This window comes from Melanostigma gelatinosum (genome assembly GCF_949748355.1).
Source record: "Melanostigma gelatinosum genome assembly, chromosome: 2".
Taxonomy (NCBI): Eukaryota; Metazoa; Chordata; class Actinopteri; order Perciformes; family Zoarcidae; genus Melanostigma; species Melanostigma gelatinosum.
The window spans coordinates 29,906,771-29,927,395 of NC_136635.1; the positions used below are offsets into that span (position 1 = coordinate 29,906,771).

At 42.3% G+C, this 20,625-nt stretch overlaps 1 protein-coding gene across 1 annotated transcript in view; it reads left to right on the forward strand.

Annotated features, from left to right (window-relative positions):
• The first annotated feature begins 324 nt into the window (after positions 1 to 324).
• luzp2 (leucine zipper protein 2) overlaps positions 325 to 20,625 on the forward strand; it is a 137,624-nt gene continuing 117,323 nt past the window's right edge. The window contains exon 1 of the mRNA XM_079289378.1: positions 325 to 398. Within this exon, the coding sequence (XP_079145504.1) occupies positions 337 to 398 (62 nt within the window). The 5' untranslated portion in view covers positions 325 to 336. The remainder of the gene's footprint in view (positions 399 to 20,625) is intronic.

A 20,625-nucleotide genomic window follows, 5' to 3' on the forward strand; every position in this document is an offset into this window, starting at 1 on the left:
CGCTGACATCATATCGGTCCCACATCTCCTTCTCTTGATTTCCGCCCCACCCGCTGCTTTTCCATTAGCGAGTCGGTCCGTGTCCCTGTGTTATTTAAAGCCAGAGATCCTCCCTCTTCGCCCGAGCCCCTGCGTTGCATTTGTCTGCCTCGCCGCTTGTGTGTCTGCGTGCGCCTGTGTGTGTGTGTGTGTGTGTAGGAGTGTGCTAACAAAACCCAGGCGGCCAGTGGGAGAGCTAGAGAGTCAGGGAGAGAGAGTCAGAGAGAGAGACACACACACGGCGGGGAAGGCAAAAAGCATCTGAGAAGGGAGAAGGAACGGGAGTGTGAGACAGCTATGAAATTCATCCAAGCTATCTGCTTACTGCTTTTCTGTCCAGCTTTGAGCCTCAACACCAGGTAAGAGATCAATGAGGGGGAAGAGGTTTTGTTGTTTTTGTCAGTTTCACCCGGCTCGAGACTCTGGAATAAAGGTGTATAGGTTCTAAAGCGCGCTGTTGGCAATCTTAGATCCCTGATCTGAAGGTCTGCTCCGTCCTGCCAAATGCTGAAATCCGTCCAGGGCAGAGGCTCAGCATGTTGGGGGACTGAAAGACTTGAAAGGAGGAAGCAAGAGCTTTTTTGTTCTTAATCTATTCAACTATAGGCTATTATCTTTCTTAGTTCTGTGCAGGATGAGAGACAGTTGTCCTTTTGTGGCCGCGCTGAATGCGATGCCTCCCTCCTGAATAGTGGTGACATTGCTTTTTTGGGGACTTTTGCTGCGTGCTGGTCTGGTAGGGCAGCAAGTTGAAGTCGAGGGGGGAAACCGGGAGGAAGGACAAGGCTACTTGTGTTGCAGTGTCTTGAAAAAGAGCAGGTGTGTGTGTGTCTCCATCTATATCCATATATGTGTGTGCGTGGGATGTCAGGCTTTGGAAGAGTGACGGGCAAGGAGACTGAGTAAGAGGGAACGCGAAGAATGGGGAGAATGATGATTAATTAAATCATTGATAAAATCATCCTTCTTCTCCGCCAGTGGCTGACACCAGTGCCTTAATGGAAACCAAGGCTTTGACTCTGCCATGGAGACATCACACGCAGGGAGGCATGCCTTAGACAACTTGCCTTTTCCCGTTTCTCCTCAGTGGACCCCAAAAAAACCCAAACATTTGGGATTCTGTTTTAATCTTTTATGAGGGGAATTAGCTGAACGCAGTTGCTGAGGAATGCGAGAACAATGGCTTTTAACTCTGTTAAATAGAGAAGAATCTAATTTTCCTCCATTGTGGCCAAACACATGGCTGGCTACTATGTGAGTTCTTTCTTCTGCCTCATGACTGAGAGAAGATAAACGTTTGCAAAGGAAGAAAACAAGGTTATTCCCTACGTCATACTCATTTATCAATGTCAGATATAGGCACACTGATGAAGTATGAGTCATATAACTAGGGGCTGTATTGACGTGTTAACCTTTAGCAGTATGGTAGTCAGTGAATTACATCACATATGGCAAATACATAAAGAACCTTCAGGCTACGGCTTTGGAAACGTCCAGCCTGTCTTGTTGTTTTGATTGTGCACACGGAGAAGCTACCTTTTTCTTTTGAAGCTATGGAAGTAATAAAGCGCTCGTTGATATTGGATTAATTAAAATACTGTGTCCCGGGGTTTATTTTTAAATTGTGTGCAGGCATCATCAGCACTTCGAGGTGATCTTTCGGTGCACTAATTGGAGAGGGAGGCATTGCGCTGGTAATTTGGCAGGTCAGCACAGATTGTATGCTACGTCTTGAGGGGGGGGGGGGGGGGGATGTCATGAAAAGTAATTACCATATCATCAGTGTTTTACGAGTTTGTTTCTTAACTCCACTCAGAAGGCTGTATTTTGTTAAGGGCATAGGGGTACCAGGCAGTGGTACCTCTCTGACCTGAAATAGGGAGAAAAACAAAACGTGCCAGATTCTCAACAGATCTGCAAAACAACATCTGCCTCATCTGCCCACAGGAAGCGCAAGCTATGACCAGCTAATCTTAAAATGTTGTCATGGAGAAAATAATGACAACAATTTGGGGGAATTCAACGAATGAATATGCTCTGATTGCAAGTTAGTGAAACAAGTTGCTTTTTTTACATCTCTTCCTCTGTTGATTGAGCTCCAGTCACTTTTGAGGCTGTAATTTGGGGTATTAAATATTCATGTGTTTTCCGGAGCTTTTTCTGTGGAGTTTTCTCAGTTGTCGTCATTGTCATCAAGAAAAAGTAAAGTAAAACTAAAATGTTGTAATTGTTACACTCATACACTCATGTATGTATGTGTGTGTGTATATATATATATATATATATATATATATATATATATATATATATATATATATATATATATATATATATGGCATCTACAGGGACAGCTAAATGTTATTTCATCACTACAAGCATCCGTGGTTGGATTCAGTAAAAAGGTCAAACTAGTTGATCACTTGTCCGCTCCGTCATTGTTCCACTCCTCCTGCAGTGGTTGATATTTCGGCTCCCCTTCAATCACCCGGAATTAGCTCTGCTTTTAACATCCAGCGGTAATTATCGACTACTTATCCTGCTCTATGTTGTCTTTTGATCCAGCCCCGCCCTAGAGGGGTTCTGCTGGGGACATGTAAGATAGTTTTCTTTTGTTGCTGACCAGGTCAGATCAGCAGTGCACAATTCTTGACATTTGCTACGCTTTTTGTTGAAGGTACCTTATTCCAAACTCAAATTTCAGACGTATATTTCTTTTCAGATCACCAACACCACAAGCAAAGCTGGGGGAGCGCTGCTTTTGAGCCACCCGAACCTTTTGTTTTTCTTTTTTTTTGAGCCCATTGGCTCCTTAGACCGTCATATTTTTGTCGTTATCCTGGAAGTCGAGGGCTTATCATTTGTGACATCCTCATTTCTTGCTGTAATAGTGTAACGCTGAGCAGGCTGACTGCTAGGTGCGCTGGCAGCAGCGAAATGAATAGTGACTCCAGCTGTCTCGTCCATTGCTCTGCCTCGCTTTGCTCCATTCACTATCATCACATCGGTGGTGCATGAGAGGATCCATTTCACAAGTGAACCTCCACTGTGTGACCTGATAGAGTCGCCTTAAGGAACGCAGAACTAATGAAACAGGAAGCATTCAAATGTGAATGTTTGAATGCTTTGGTCTGCGCTTGATTCTGTTTTACAGCCATCAAATCCAAAAGGCTTCTCGAGAGTCTTTCTCCGTGCCATAATGGATGCTGGACATACATTGTGTTTTCACCATCTCTGTAAAATGTTTAACATGTTACTTTTGCTGCTCATATAAGTGCTTGATTAAGATGGATTTCATTTGAATGAATAGAGTGGATTACTCATAGGCTACGTAATAAGGGTTCAAGGCCGTGTGTCATTACGGAAATCAATTGGCACTCAGCCAGAACACAAGGCCGCCACGACGCTAGTCCCGTGAGGTATGTCAGGGTTGCGGGGGGGGGGCTACTACTACTACAGTAATGCTGCTCTTCTGCATTTTGCTTGTTTTCTCTTCTCCAAACAGATCAAACTGCTCCACAGTCTTAACACTTTTTAAATATTCCCTTTCAGGGCGTTTTCCTGGAACATATATGACACATTTTATTGACACCGTCTTTGACGTCTCGTACCTTAGCGGGCTCCTCTTGGCAACCGTGATATCTGGTGGGATCTCCACAACATCAAATATTTATGAGTATTTTGGACGGCTATTAAAAGGACTACAGAGAGCCTTGCATTATACATAGAGCGCAGACGCAGCCGTATCGCTTTATCTTAATATCTGCCGGTGGATATGAGCATATTGTGAATTAAATGGAGTCTCTCTTTCACGTTACAGAGGGTCAGACATGAGAAGGATGATTTTTTATGAGATGCAACAGTTAATGACGCCGACAGGATTATAATAAAGCCTACGGGGTGTTGCTGACCGTGGGCTGTTTCCTTATAGCAGTGGCGGCTGGTGGATTTTTTTTTGGGTCGGGCCATCCAATCAATTTCAGCAAATAGTGTAATTCAATGCAAAAAAAAAAGGTATCAAAAACGCATTAGTACTTTGCAGTTACATTGTTATCATTTATTCCAACACTGACATAATAAGGACATCTTATTCATACAATTCAGTATATTAATATATATATATCACATAATACTATTCAGTATATGATATATAAATACCATATAATCATAAATCTACAATGTAAATAGCATGAATATATTATAATAAAATATAAATATCATATATAGTCTAACAGAACAAGTATATTTTAAGATGCCCCTATGAACCGTGTTTGTTGGAGAAACACCCAATCAGTGCGGTGAGGAAACCTGCATGTTTTTATGACAGTTATTTGTAAAGGAACTTTGCTCTTCTGAGTGGCAAACCTCTCAATGACCTTCTTATTGAAGTCACGCATGTCCCTGACAAGTTCCTTCTCCATGGAGAGCAGAGCCAGAGCATTAAAACGCTCTTGTACGTTACCGTTAGCATCGAGTGGGTGGAAATGTCCGTCTGCTTGAATGGCGATAAAATCAGCGTTCTTTACTTCCTCCAGAATGTAATCCCTTACACCCGACAGCATGCAGTCCAACAGCTCATTTTGTACAGTCTTCGACGTCCCTTTAAAAACGCTGGCTGTCTCCAGGTGCTCCTCCAGCACATCGTCGAGGGACGCAACAAAACCCACCAGTCCCTTGAACACGCCAGGGTTGTCCGAGGAGTCAGTCTCGTCATGCACACGCAAAGCCAACTCAAAACCCCAACAAAACTTGACACAATCAATTATTTTTGATAAAATGTGCCGGTTTTTATCCACCTCCTCGTGTTTCTTTACCGCAAGCCGGTGACCACGCGAGATGAGAACTAGACACGGGCACTCCGGGAGAAAAATACTTTTTTAGGGCGCTGATTGGCTAAATTCTAAGTCACTCATTTATTTATTTAATCAGTGATTGGCTAAGCTGCTTATTAGACCCGTCTTCCTTGGGCCAAATCGATCTGGCCCCAGCACGTGCACGCGCAGTAGAGACGTGCACCAGCGGAAAAGCATTTATTTTGTGCAGATATCCTATTTTACAAATATTACTGGGTATATTGCATCGCTCAAAATCAAATTTGTATAATTTATTAATATTATTTAAAAAAATTAATTTTTAATTTTTTTTTTTTTTTTTTTGTGGCTCAAGGTGGGTGCCCTCTATTGGCCGGCCGCCACTTTTGTCATAGCAGGATAATGTCCTTTTATCCATTCGGGACACTTTCAGCAGTCGCACCAAATATCATGTCATCATTTCACCTCAATGCGGGTAGAAACAGGCCACGATTATTTAGGTTTATTTATCACAGAAAGCGTCTCATTTATGAGACTGCTGAAAGCTGCTCGGCCCCCCCTTCATTCATCACAACGGCGCACGCCTTCTTTTGTCTCAATCCGTCACATGTTCGCTGAGTTGAAAACATGCCGCGGATCATCATTTGCATCCGATCAATACGTTCTCGTGAGTGACGGCGGTTGAATCGAAACATGATGTACAGTGGCGGCGAGAAACTCCACATGATGTCTCATTGAACGAGCACTCGCGGGCTGACTTTTGTTTCACTTCATAATAAGGCCGAGAGGAAACGTACAGAGTCGAGCGGTTCACAAATATTGTCTCCCGCATCGGGAAACTGAGAATCGACAAGAGGTCGAGCGTGGAACTGATGTGGAATTAGACCTAACTATTGATCAATGTCAATCTACACACTGATGGAGTGTAAATGGTGAGCAGGGTCATGACCAAATGGAAATAATCCGCCTCTTATCCCTGGGCATTGTTTAGCCCTCGGGTGAAAAACAAAAGCTCTCCTATATTTTCTCCCTTTAAGTGCGCCTGTGTGGCCATTCGCCTCGATTGCTATTGAGTGAGAGCCTCCATCGTTATCTAAATGAACTGGTGCTTTAATTATACCCCAAGACATCGTGGAAGCGTGTCTGAGTGGACACCCTTGTGTAAACATTTATGCATTTTGCAGAGCAGCAGTTTGGTGGAAAGTGGTTTAAAGTGTCCAATCGGAGTTGCGGGCCACCTTACAAGATGGGCTTCTGTTTAATTACCGCGCAAGGGCGACCTCCGAGTGACTTTTAATTTTGCAGCGGCAGTGATCTCTGTCACGATTGGGCCGGTGCAACATAAACCATCTGGATGTGTGGAAGTTAAAAAAAGAAAATCTAATAAAATTGGCACGATGTCACATCCGCACTCTGTATTTCATGCCGTCAAATGTCATCTACGGTAAAGCGTCATTACAAATATGACTTCCCGGAGTGTGTGGTCTCCTCAAGATGGGAGAAAATGGTATTTGGCAGCCCTGTAACGTCCTCGGCAAAGAAATCAGATCCAGATAATTGAAATTCAAAATACACTGCATAATGGTCACACCATGGCAACCGCATTGAACACATGCCAGGAATGAAGTGGGCCACAATAAACAGAACCTTGTGCGGCTCCTAGAAATGAGAAAGTAATTAAACGCACCACGATCAGCGCGAGGTGAAGAGTGGCCAGACATTTCATATTCAGGGCCACATTTCCGGTACTGTCCCGCTCACATTGCTCTCAGAAGAAGATTTGGAATGACAGCAGTTATTTGCTCTTCCAACACTGAGCGAGTGTGTCGTAGATTACTTTGTTATCGCGCTTCTTGGAACACAAGGTTTTTATCGCTGAATAGCATCATCTTGTAATGTGGCAATACGACAAACTGAATATTTGCTTGGTGTAAAAAAGGAGCATGTCTGGGATGGTACGATGGAGGGTGTCATCACAAATTACAATAGGTATTTTTTACAGTAATAGTTCATTTGTTAAGGGTTTAACAGTGAGTATAATGTTTTCTTGACTTTCACAGTTGAATCCTATCAGACCTGCCATTAAATTTAATTTTAAAGGCTTCAAACTAAATTACAACAAACTTGCCTTCACATCATCAACAGCTAAAAGACAGACGGGTAACAGTGCTGACGGAGCTACCAATGTTAACTTCCAGGACGATGCCCTCCTGCCACCGTTAACACCGGTAACCTAGAAACGTTGTTTTGTGATGTCACAGAGACCTTTGCCCACCATTTGACCTTTGTATTGGTTCTCGGGCACCCGACAAATGTTTACTACCCTTTTGGCTCTGCTCTGGTCTCCGTTATCAAAGAACATATTTAGCTCTTTAGCTTGCTCGATGTTCACTTGCAACTTTATCTCTTGAATTGTGCTGCTGGGCAGGTAGGTAGAGTGGCTTTTGAGAGCTTTCTTTCTGAAAACAGCTGCTCGCTGCCCCTGGGAACAAGGTTGAGAGCTGAGTTTGCAATCTGGTGAACTAAAACAAAGAGCTGAAAGATGCTAAAACACTCTCTGGTAGAGTTTCTACTCGTTGTGTCTCTATGCAACTCACATTGCATATAGCTGCTGATTTAAGCAAGCTATAGTTCTGATGTGAATCTTTATTGCTGTATCAACCAGCACTTTATTTATTCCACTCCTTTGCTGCTGTCAGTATTAATATTGGCGTTGAGTTGTCGCAGTCTCTGTTGTAATTGGCAGGCACGTAATTGCTCAGGCCCTGTAAACATGATGCTCATGTTCCGTCAGTGATGAGTCATTAGTTGAAGGCTTGGCGTTTTGTTTTACAGTGGAGACTGAGATGCATAGCCGTAATAAACAACAGCTGAGCGCCGCATATCAAATGCCTCTGTCATTGTCTGCCGAGCAGCTATTCCATCAGAAGCTGGAGGAGAATGCATCAGATAATTGCTCATGTATGTGGACTGACGTTCGTGGCCTTTCATATGTTCTTAAATGGAGATGTCAGTCTTGGCATTTCGATTTAAGTCAACGTGTATTTAACTCCCACTCTTTGTATGATTTCATCCAGTTTGCATGATTTAGATAGGGTCTTTTTATTTGTACTTTCCGATGCCGGTCGAACAGTTTAGACATGAAGTTATTGACGTCTGAATCAGTCCACATGGTCATAACAATGATTCTGATTACTACTGGAGCTGCAGCTACTCATTATTTTCATGAAGTATTCATCTGCTGATTATTGTTTGATTAATCGCTTGGTTTATAAAGTGACAGAACTGTGAGAAATACCCGCCATCATTTTCCCAGAGCCTTTGTTGATGCCATAAAATGTCTTGTTTTGTTCCACCAACAGTCCAAAACCCAAATATACTGAGTTTACAATGACGCCAAACTGAGAAATCTGCAAATCCTTGTATTGGAGAAGCTGGAACCAGAGGATATTTAGCACTTTTGCTCAAGAAATGACGATAAACTGATTACAAATTCAACCTCAAACCTTATTAAAGTAGTTGTTGATTCATTTCACTGTAGATCGACCAATCAATCATTGTTAAAGCTGTAACGTTAAGTCTTCTCTACTGAAAATCGGAGGCCCAGAATATCAAGGCAGCAATTTTATTTTCCTTTCAACATAGTTCTACGTTTCTAGTACAGAATGGTTCTTGACACGTCTTGATGCTTCTTCATTCTCAAATTCCTCATGTTTTCGGGTTCTCAGTCCAAACAGGATTTCTCAGGAAGGCCTGGAGGGAAGTTCATTACATCTGGCACAAATGTCTTGGAATCAAGGTTAAAGTGTTAAACTGTTCGGTTGTCACTGTGGCCTCACAAAACATGCTTTTTGGTCATAACTTTTTGGACAATTCTACACAAATGTAAGCAATGACATTTCGGACAAACATTACTGCAAGGCAATCATTTAAATTTTCTTTTAACCGCATTCACCACAGCATAATTATTACTAATAGGAATAATAATACATAGATGCAAAGTCTACAAGTAAGATGAGGGTTGTGGCACATTGTGTTATACAAAGATGTACATGTGTCATTGGACGTATTGGGTATGAGCAGACACTTGAAAACTGCTACTACTATACACTATTTTAATATTCCAAAGGAGTATTTTGCTCCAGTGCTGAATCATTCAGTATTTTAATCAAGCCAGAGTTTTAATAGCATGAGACACGCTGACATAGAATTTAAATGATTTAAATGATGACGCTGATCATCGCAGTCAAATTACCGAATGATACTAAATTATATTTTTAGGCTGTTTCAAAAGAATTCTTTTAAAATTGACATAAACAGTTATTAAAAATGATTTACAACAGTTAGCTCAAGGAAAACACCTCATTTATATGTAGGAACTGAATGACATGAGCAGAATACAATTTTGTTTCTCTGCGAGCAAGTTTAGTGCAACTATCAATACAAATATATATATATATATTGACCAAAAACGTAGTTTGTTAACATTTCTTTGTGATCCTGGACAGTTTGGGCATTGCAAACACACTCTCATGATATTTGACATTAGAATCCCCATTGAGACATTTTCTCTTCCACAAGTCTTCAACATTATATAAAATCCATTGTCAGTCAGTCTGAGGGAGCTGAAAACGTTACCTTGGAATGATTTTCATCTCTTTGCCTCCCAGCCGCTATCGGGTTTATTTTTAAAAAACTTTTATTTAACAGAGTTGCTATGCAGACAGTGTTTCCCAGCAACGCCATGTTTCGCATTCATTCAGTTACACTTATTTACATGTGGAGCTGCCCTTCACAGATCACATGGTCTTCCATTGAACAGCTCCACTGAAGCAGTTACTTTGGTGCTTGCTCTACAGTCACCAGGGGGTAGAATTGGGGGGGTTACGTGTTCACCTTCCACACATTTCTTTTTTTCTCAGCCTTAAGTTTCTTGGGATTCCTCTCTCAGTCACAGACTACTTCTCTAATCAAGCTGCCACCAGCAATCAATCCATTCGCCGATTTCATTCTTTGCTGCAGTTTTAATTGGCTGACTGGAATGAACCAAAGTGCTCAGAGACATTATTCGCAGAATATTAGAGGGATCAAATGATGTGAAGTTATTGGTTTTGGATTGAACAGAAGAAGAGACTCGTGAATAATACAGGTTTACCCACGATGCTTAGATCATGTAAGAAAAACATGGCGAGCGCTCAGTGGTTGGTCCTTTTTATTCATATATTTATTGTGTCACAGCGTTTGTCTTTTCTCTACTTCTGTTGTTTATGTCCGTTGAGACTGCTCTGTTTTGTGAAAGCGTTCATTGGTATTCCGATCTGTCGTTAGTTTCCCCATCATTCAAAATGTGTTCTGATTTATCTACATTTTAAAAGCCACGGCAGCATTTGAAAGATGCCTGTCTTTTGTTCATCTCTGAGAAAAATCCTCCAAATCTATATAAAGTAAAGGATAATGTACATTCAGTGCTTGGTAATGGATTCCAAATGATAGCCTATTGACGGTTCAAGTGGGATGTGCATGTATATATACAGCACCTGTCTGAACAATTTTACACACTAAAGTAAATATAACCATGTGGCACATGAAATGAGAATAAGGCCAAAGGACACCAGCACAGAGGTGGATCAATTAAGAGAAGTAAAAACGGTATAATATGAAGAGAAACCGATTTCAAAGAAGCTTAATACCTACAGCGTCTGAGTTCAGTAGGCAGAGAGCTCCATATTGGGGGGCCTCCAACAGCAAAAGCCTGATCCCCCTTTGTCACAAACCGGGACCTGGGACTTACCAGCAGGGCTCCATCTGTGGATCTTGATGGTCGAGGGGGCATATACCAGGTCAATAAATCAGAGATGTATTGAGGAGCAAGGCTGTTTCAGCCCTCAACAGTGAGCAATACATTTTTAAAATTAATTTGAAAACTAGCAGGGAGCAAGTGCAGCGAGGCAAGCACAGGGCTGATACCTGAGTACAGTGCACCGCAATAATCAAGACGAGAATAGAAATAGAAACTTTTTAGAAATCAACAGTTGATACAAAATACTTAATTTTAAAGATTAGCTTCCGCCGGAAGTAACTTGACTTAACAACATGTTTGACATGATTATTGGAATAGAGGTTAGTATAAAATATAACCTCAAGATTCCTTACAGCCTGCTTAATGTTATTTGACAACCCTAAAAGATTGGCACCAAAGGAGCTGATGGAATTCGCTCTTTCATTGGATTTAAGTACATTCTGGGACATCTAGGATTTAATATGAGATAGCTGGGATCTGTGAGTTGTAATGGCATATTTAACCAAGTGTCATAAGAAATGGTGAAGCCCAGCATGATTTTGAATAACCTGTCCAAGAGGCAGCATGTACAGAGAACAGAAGGAGACCAAGAACGGAGCCTTGAGGGACACCACAACTCAACTAAGCCGTTGAGGAAGTAGAGTTACCGGGAGCAACAAAAACAGTGCTGTTGGAGAGGTATGAGTGTAGTAAGCCAAGAGCCGAGCCCTTGATGCCTTCCCAAGTGAGAGGATACTATAATCCACTGTGTTCAAGGCAGCGCTTGAATCTAAAAGAGCTACAATTGAGCAGTCACCTCTGTGTGCAGTCAGCACACAGAGGTGATTAGAGGTCATTAGTAATCTTAACGAGAGCCGTCTCTATACTATGAGGTGCTCTAAAATCAGACTGGAAACTATTAAAAACACTTACAATATTTATAAAATATATCAGTTGAGATGAAATGACTTTCTCCAGAACCGTAGATTAAAAAAAAAGACAATTTGGAGATTGGTCTGTGGTTACTTAAGGACAGGGGGTCCAAATTATGCTTCGTTAGCGATGGGTGATAAACGACATGCTTAGAACTGTCTGGAAAAGAACCAAAGCCAAGACAATTGCAATATATATAGTAACATGGCTAACGGTGGAAAATACCTTTTTGAAGAGCTCAGTGGGGGTGATATCTAAGATACAGGACGAGCAGTTCATATGAGAGCATGTTCTCTCCAACACTGACACGTTACTGGGTAAAAGAGGCAGAACTATCATCGGGAATGGACTTCAGAATCCAGGTTCTAGGTAAATGCATTTACAAAATGAAACATTATTTAGAGGTTGAATCTGCTCTATTGATACCTGCAGAATATGAGTTACATGGTAAACATTGCCGGAATAATGAAATCTTTGGATGAAGACTGAGATATGTGTAAATATTAAACATATTCAAGCAAGTTATGTTATGCTATAAGGCGTTATTTATAATAATGGTCCAAAATGATATATAATAGTTTTATGTCTTGGGGGTGGACCCCCCAAACCTCCACCCCACATTTTCACTGGTTCTTTGTCTTGTGATGTTTCAGGTTTTTCATTGAAAAGACTGATCCTCTCGTGTTGCTGCTGTGCATATAGGACTACTTGGCTCAACAACCTAGCTTTGCCGTGACTTACTTTTGACGTATTATCTTATAATGACGAGTTTCATATTTATTGTATTCATTGTAATTCAGTCATTCAATTCATATTTGTCGTTGTCCATTGACGTGGGTTCTGAATTTTATGTTGCCGGGGCTATTTGTGAAGAGAGGTAAGCAAAGGTATGCAATACGGCCATAGCCTCGGAGCAAGGCATATTAGGGCTCATACGGCAGTCACAGCTGATAACTGTTGTGCTGTCCAGGTATTCTGATGGCTGAAAGAACCTCTGTGTTAGGACATCAGTTCAAACTATTCGGTAAGAAATAACCAGAGATTATACAGGAATAGATACAGTGCCTTGGTATACGCTATGGCACTGTTTGTGACGACATTCCTTTTGTTACACCCTAAACATTGCTGTCGCCTAACAGAGCCGCTTTTGTAAAGGCAATTGAACAAGCACCAAAACCTGCTGCATACAGCTGTTTGCACACAGCACAATGAGGGGCGGGGATTTGCTTTCTTGCAGCATTCAGGGGGATCTGTGTCCCCATCCCATTACTGCAGAACAGGCTGTTTCAAGCCAGCGGCACTGCATCAGATTAGTCCCTTTCTGCTATAGTTTGGTTTCTGTGCTGTTGTGATCCATTTCAAGCTCTCTCCAACCACATGGGTTATTGCAGATGAGAATGAACCAAATTTGAAATTAATTTGGTGCGGTACAGCGGACTAAGTATCATCCTTCGCGTAGGTACCATGTCGTTGAGTAATTGAGGTCTGATCAGTGTTGAGAGCACTGGTTGGATGAGTGTCTGAGCTGCCAGAATTGACTCCACAGCTGTCAGTGGTCTTGAGCATAATTCAACAAAACATATTTGATGTGAGTCGCCCACTTGATTATTAAGCTCTTTCCTCTAATATACAAACCAGCTAGAGTACCTGCAAAGGCACTCATGGTATATGACATGTTGGAAAAAAAGCCCTGCGTCTAATAGCGATGCACTGTCAATATTCAAGGGCAAACAAAGCTAAACTGATGTTCAAGAGCTGAAATTGATTCCCAAAGATATCAACATAGAGCTGCCAAACCGGTGCTTGTTTTTCATTTCCTGCCTTTTATTAACCCCTCCGTGTTCGTTCGGTGCTCTCTGCTGACTATACTGTACATCACAGCCGAGCTCCAATGTACCATTTTTCAAGAAACATAATACCTCCTTCTTTTGGTGAAGGCTACATAAATCTGAATCCTTTATCAGCCGCCAGCACACCTCCTCGAAGACGCCCGGGCGGATTCTGCTATGTTTATCGAATCATTTCCTCAGCATATTCTGGTGTCAGGATCCAGCCTGTCTGACAAGTGCTGGTTCCATTCGAGTCCCCTATCGCCCTGTTTTTCCAGTGTTTCGCCATGACACCTGACTGATAAGTGTGTTGTTCGGGGGGGGTGTGTGTGTGTATGTGTGTGTGTGTGTAGAAAGGGGCAGGATTTCAGCAGTGACACACGCTGTTTGAATCCAATGCTTTTGCTTTGTGTTTTGATTGAGGATTTTATGCAGATGTCAGCATTTAATGGCACTTTTGAGACTCACGCTGACTCACTGCACAAGACAAAACGGTGTCTTGAGGAAATGCGAAGAGCACGGATTTGTGGCCACTATGAAACTAAGGCCAGATTTAAATTAGAACCATATTTTTTGCCTTTGTCGGAATTTAGATTTTACTGTGCATTTATGGCATCACATTAGCCGTTTGTCAATTCTCCAATCAGATGTCTCTCCTTCGTGAGCCTGGCATTACAAAAAAAAACATCCTGTGGCACACAGAGTCATAATTCTTGACCCTGAATGAGTCTTTCCGGGCGATGCTTCTGGATAAAAGGGGTTTTGTCACTTGCCAATCAATTTTTAGTGTCAGGTTTACTATTTGGCAACAGATGGAAACGCACTCATGCAGTTCAACCTCTTGCTGATTGCATCTCTCTGATCAATCCGTGTCCCGGATTTATTTTTTGTTTCGCTCAAGACAACTTCAAACTACCGGAGAAAAAAAGAGGATGTCCGAGGTTACAAAACATGGTCTCTCTTTCTTCCTTGTGTGCACACATGTGCATTGAACCCTCACCGCCGAGCACAGAGAGGGCAGCGAGAGGGTGTTATGTTGCTGAAGTCCACCACTCCCGTCTGTCAGACGTCTCGCTTGGCTGAGCTCCACACAGTGATGGTGTTGACAAAATGACAGGAGGGGGGCACACTCCAGCGAATGTCAATTTCTCTGCAAAGCACCGTTTCCCCCCGTCCCCCCTCCTGAAGCTCCCACACCCCGAAACAGTAAAGGAGAGAACCGTAGTTTATATACAAAAGGCAAGATTTGAATAGTCACAAAAAACACACAGGGCTGCATGCGTGCGTTAAAACATACACAACACAGTTCTCTTATACAAGCATATAGTGCATGCACTGTGGGGGAATTACAATCCCAGCAGCTGCAATTAGTTGCCACTATTAAAATGCTCCTTGACGTTTTATCACAATGACAAGGTGGTGATGGTGTGTGTCTACGTGCAGATCGGTGTCGTCGGTTCACACAGATCCAGAGCTCTCCCTCGGCTCGCTTGCTGTCCTGACTTGTCTCTAATCTTATAATCTGTCGAATAGGGGCACAGTTGCACTGCAGCCCTTTGGTATACTGAATAAACGGTGTAAATTGGGGGACTGTGGAGCTTATTGGGGACATTGGGTAGAGCTGATCTATCCGTAAGATTGACGTCAGAACTCACAGTGTTGCTGTTTGTAGCTGCGTTATGCGTCTGGAGTTGCATTCACAAAACTCACCTCAGATGTTGAATGTGTTTCACCACGCAACCTCCCTGGCGTGTTTAGCAAAATTAGCATTTGATGACAGGTGTGTGGATTGACACTTTATTTAATGAGCTTTACCAAAGTCCCCGGAGGATGAATGCGGGGGTTTTGGGATTATACCTCCAGGATACTGTTAAAGATAGGCAAATGGACAGTCCGTGCTCCAAATCTGTTGAAATGTGTCCATGTCCTCATCTGCACCAACAGGATTACTAAACAACATCACAGCAGCACCTTTGATAGTGTGCACATGGAACACATGCCTTTCTTGGAGAGATCTTAATCGAACAATATGTGAGTGTTAAATTCCTTCTTTGTAAAATAATTGTTATGAGGGCGTTGATGGCAGGCTTAGCTGGAAATACATACACAAGGTTGTTTACAAGGCAGCAATCTCCAAGATAGCGTAGATGTTCTCAGCGTTATCGAGGAAGATGCTTTTGATGGCGTGGTAACAAAAATAAACTTTATTCAAATACATTCATTTGTATATAGAATACATTTCCTGTGAGATCAGGCTCACAAATGAGTTCCTCTTCTTCTACCAAAGCTGTGTTGCCATATCGCCGCATCGTACAGTCAACATTGCTTATTTTGATTTAAATGCAAGTGGATATGAATATCAAAAATGCACCATATGTGACCAACAGTCGTCACATTCAAACACTAAAATATATAGATCTGCCCTTCAATCTTAAAAATCCACAACATTGGTTTTTTTCATGCTCAAATTGGCAACACTTGAGACTTAATGGTTAAAGAGATTTTTTTTTATCACAGAAGAGATCTAAATACCAAAAACCTTCAAGCTATTTATCTGCGTTCCAAGTCCACTTTAGTTACTTTAACTCACTGACGCAGCATGTGATGAGAATACCTTATCTCCTCGCCTGCAGAGCAGCAACCCTGAAACATGCTTCAACGAACAACAGAAGTTCACTCAGCGTGTTTCAGTGACGTTCAGCATTTCACCTCGAGACCCTAATCAGACGCATCACAAAGTCACGCGGGTTTGGACACCATAACCTGCAGTGAGTGCGAATCTGCACTACAAAGCGCATCGTGTCTGCCCACCTACAGGCGTTATGAATAATTTGCATATGTTGCTAGAAGCAGTTTAGTGTCTTCATTCTGGCGAGTGAATTATTTATGCTTCTCTTGTAATTTCCAATTTGTAGAAACAGGTTGGTGGTGTTTTGCACAAGGAACTTTTGATTCAACTAAAATCATACAGATATCTTGTGAAGCATCTATCTCAATAACAATATTAATAATAATGATGACGTTTCCTTAAGACCAATTGCACAACAGGGGCGTGACGAAAACAACCAGAAATTAGTCGAGGGCTTTTATTGTGAAAGGTAAGACCTGGTATGCTCTGGCTTTGTCAAAGGTTGAAAGGAGTAATAAAGTTTGCCGTGTTCGTTAGTTAATGTACACTATAGTGTCATTTTAAATAAGGCCGTTCCAAACAATGTCCGGAAAATCAACATTGTTTCGTGAAAAAAAAGAAGAAAAATCGCTTTTTTTCCACGTAATAGTCATGCGAAAATTGTCATGACGGAAACGGTAGGAAAAATATATTGACATGCAAATGAATCACAACGTTGCATAAAGGCCTTTTCTCTAAACGATTTACCAAATAATCTGTCGATGAATCTATAGTAAAGATAGTTGTTGCATTCTTTCAAGGAATAGTACGACAGGTTTTTGTTTTCAGTGTTTCTGCAAATCCTTTTTGAAACCACCGTACAAATGAAATCCTTAGAAATGATAGAGAAACCAAAGCTCCATAGGAGATCCGATACAGGATGTGAGACGATGGTGTCAAGCTGGAAACCTGACAGGTTCAAAAGACACCAATGGTCACCAGTGGGAGTTACAAATGTGTCCAGCGGGACACGACCTTGTCAGTCTCCTCCTTATCAGCCTCTTCACCTGCTGTGGGCATCCACTGCATCTCAGTGGGAGCGACTCTCCATACGCCCGGACTCTCCTTGAATTCGAGAAGACGCTGAAAGAGACAGTCCTTCAAATCCCCTCACTGCATAGATAGAAGACGAGGTGCCCACACATTTAAACTATACTGAACACATCTGTACATTAGTTTTTCTTTCACAGAGACTTTCAAAATCCGGTTGAACATCTTCAGTGTTCTCTATTAGAGAAACGAAACATTTGGAGTGACTAAAAGTCTGTATTCCCCGGAGTCCACCAGCATCACAAATACCGTAGTTTCCCTCTCAGCTGAGAGCATTTAGCAGAGTCTCTGCAGCATATTGGCGCATACCATATCTCTGACTGTTCATCCTGTGAGTCTCTCAAAACGTGTGTAATATCTTACACAACTTACATTAATCCAGCACCTCCCAACCCGAGTTGACAACAGGTTCCTCTGAATGTAGTGCTTGGCTGCAGCGAGCAGAATCCCATTACTTAAATGGATAGGACGAATAATAAAATATTACTTCCGACCTAACCGGATTAACAATGATCTTGTGCTCTCGGGGGTTTGAGCTGCCTTTTCATATGAACACCTCTTTTATACACGAAAGCTTTTAAGCAAGTTCATTTCACTTCTGCTGCTTTGTGTTCATGGATAGGGGGAGGGATAATGAATGCGTGCTGGACAAACGAGGAGGGGGAAAAGGGCAGGGCTCATTTAAATAGCCTGTTTATGTGCTTCCTGCTAGATGAATTAACGGTACATGCAGGTCAGGTCGGCGAGGGAATGCGAAGCATCGGGAAATACGAGCGGCTTGTAGACTTCACACGCCACAGAAAATGCAGATGAAAGAAAAGGGTACACGTTGAATCAGCAGTCTGAACAGTGAGGCGCTCTGTACACAGGATTCTGGTCTACGGATAGCCAAGTCTTCCAATTGAACAGCCAAGTCTGATTTGAATCAAAACATCCTGATTCGGGTACAGCCCTAACTTCAATGTTTTGTTCCTACGTGACGCAAAACCCCGGCTCTAGAAAGATCCCTTTACTCCTTCATTTGGGGGGCTGATACAAAATCCTGAAAACAGAAACTATTTTGGGGGAGGGGGGGGTTATGTGGTCACTCCACTTGGTGGTGGGAGCCCATGAGAGGAAGGCTCGGAGCACCCGGTGCTGTAGTGTTGAAGTGGGGATGTAATGTAGCTGATTTACAGGCAGCTCACTCAGCAAAGAGCTCAGTCTCCCAGGAATGATTGGTGGGGGGGGGGGGGATACGAAAACAAAAGCCGTCTGGATTGCCACTGAGGCAGCAGAAAGATCCTCCGCACTGATTATGAGTTTAAAAAGGAGCTTGGCTTCAACTCTCTGCAACGAGTAGTAAAAAAAAGACACAGTAGCACTTGGAAGAGGGCAGCTGTAGTTCAGGAAGATTTCCCTTTTAAGGCTTTTTGACAAGCTGCATTCTGAAGAAGACGAAACGTTGAACCAGTTAATTCGACTGACAAGAAAAAAAAATAGAGTGCCGGAACAGTTTTGATCTCATAATAAGTTGAAATATGAAGAATTCACAGTAGCTAGATGGGGACGGTCATACGCTTACATGCTGCTTACGTCTACACCGCTGGTTCAGGGGCAATAGCGACATGATGCGTGCGCATGTAGATATGGAAATAGATAATTCAGACATGTCGTAAGTCACTGCCGGGGCTGCTGGAGGTATCACGGGGCTAATTTAAAGAAACCTCTGACAGAGTTCCAGCTCTTTGTAACTCTACCGAGACTCCCGTCTCCCTCCATCCTTTCCTCCGGCATGCAAGCCGCATATCACATTGCATTGCCTTTAACCCCGGTTTCATAGCCCACATGATAGTTACATCAGATCCTCTGTGTTACTTAATGAGTATGAGCTCACCCAGCTGTCAACGGCAATCTGTTGAGACAGTGACGAGAACTTCTTTTTTGACAGGTAAAGGTGGTTTTGTTTGCACTGCAGAATCCTAACTCTTCTTGCTGCAGAGATACATATTTGGCATTCCAGTCATGGCCCTCCGGCGGGCCAACAGTTAGAGCAGATGGAGCGATAGATGGAGCGATACCTCCGGCAAGAAGTGCAGTAATGGTGCTAATCACTCGCTGTGTTTGAATGTTTCAGGTTTTAATTAAAGCAGGGCGCTCTGTGATGGCGCAAAGGTCAACCGGCGGATCTGTATATTCGAACAGAGTTGTCCAAAATCTCCCTTCGCTGTTAATTTCATGTTTTCATATCATTACATAATCGTTAAAATGATGCTGATACACCAATCAGCACCTTGTTAGTATCCACTTACAGCCCCACAAACGAGCTACAGTGCTAGTGTGTCTTCACTTGAAAAACAGAGAATAGCACAAGAGATTGATTGTTCTCAGGACTTTTTTAGATAAGCAGCAGTGATCTGACAAACGGAACAAACTATTTACCGTCGTGTCTCTCTGCGGGGCTTTTCCTGGCTCAGAATGGGCCTTTGGGGGGTGACTACACAAGACAGCAATCAATGTGTTCTGTTATTTCAGACAATTTGATGAACAAATTATGCCTTCATTATTACAACATTGGAAGGGGGGAAGGTGGGCAGTCAATTTCAAAGAGCCTCCTTAGACCCACGTTTGATGGCGGACCACGAACCAGCGTTAAAGGTGCATTGTGCCCCCTACTGTTCGGCTGTGTGGAGATGCCGGAGGAGGCTAAATCACCCAAAGACATGGACAGACCGACTTTGGACGGTAAAACTGAAAATGATTAAATACTAGCTTGAAAATGTCTTCCATCCTTTGAGGGAAGACGGATTCATCCTGTAATTTCAAACTATTAAATGCTATTTAAAATAAATAACACAAAAAAACATGTAACTTTAACACTTAGCAGCCTCTGCTGAAAACATTTACATTTATATTTAAACAAGGAGAGGGGAATAAATGAGAGAAGAGGGTGGTTTTAAGTCTATCAAAGATTTATCTGGCAGAAAGCAAAGGGCTGTCTGAAGGACCTGAAAGGAAGATCACAGCGCATTAGTGAGGAGACGGAGAGCAGGAGAGTTCTGCAGAGCTTTTGTGGACGGAGAGAGGCCCATTGCACTCTGCCTGTGCACCAGTTTTCCTTCTTCTGTAAGTCTGTCTGATTTTAAGTGGAGAACACATTAAAGCAAAGAAACGTCACCAAAACAAGATATACAGAATGAGTAAGGTGATATAGGTGGTTGGCGTCATTCTTCCTCCCTCGGGCACCTGCAGCAGTCTCATGCCTGTGATGTCATGTTGATGTCACCCTCTTCTCTCTGGCGCGGTGCCACTAATTGGGGTTCACATTATCGAGATGAGGTGTCTGACAGCTCTGCTGTCGCCATGACACTATAATATACATCGTGGTGATGGAAAGGATATTAGGCGACATATTAATTATCTTGCGTGTGGATATTTATAAAGTAGATATCTATCCATATATACACACATCAAGCCGCATATTCACCCGGTCAAAAACGTAATAGTTTATTTTTGTGAATAATGTTCTGAGCTCGCACT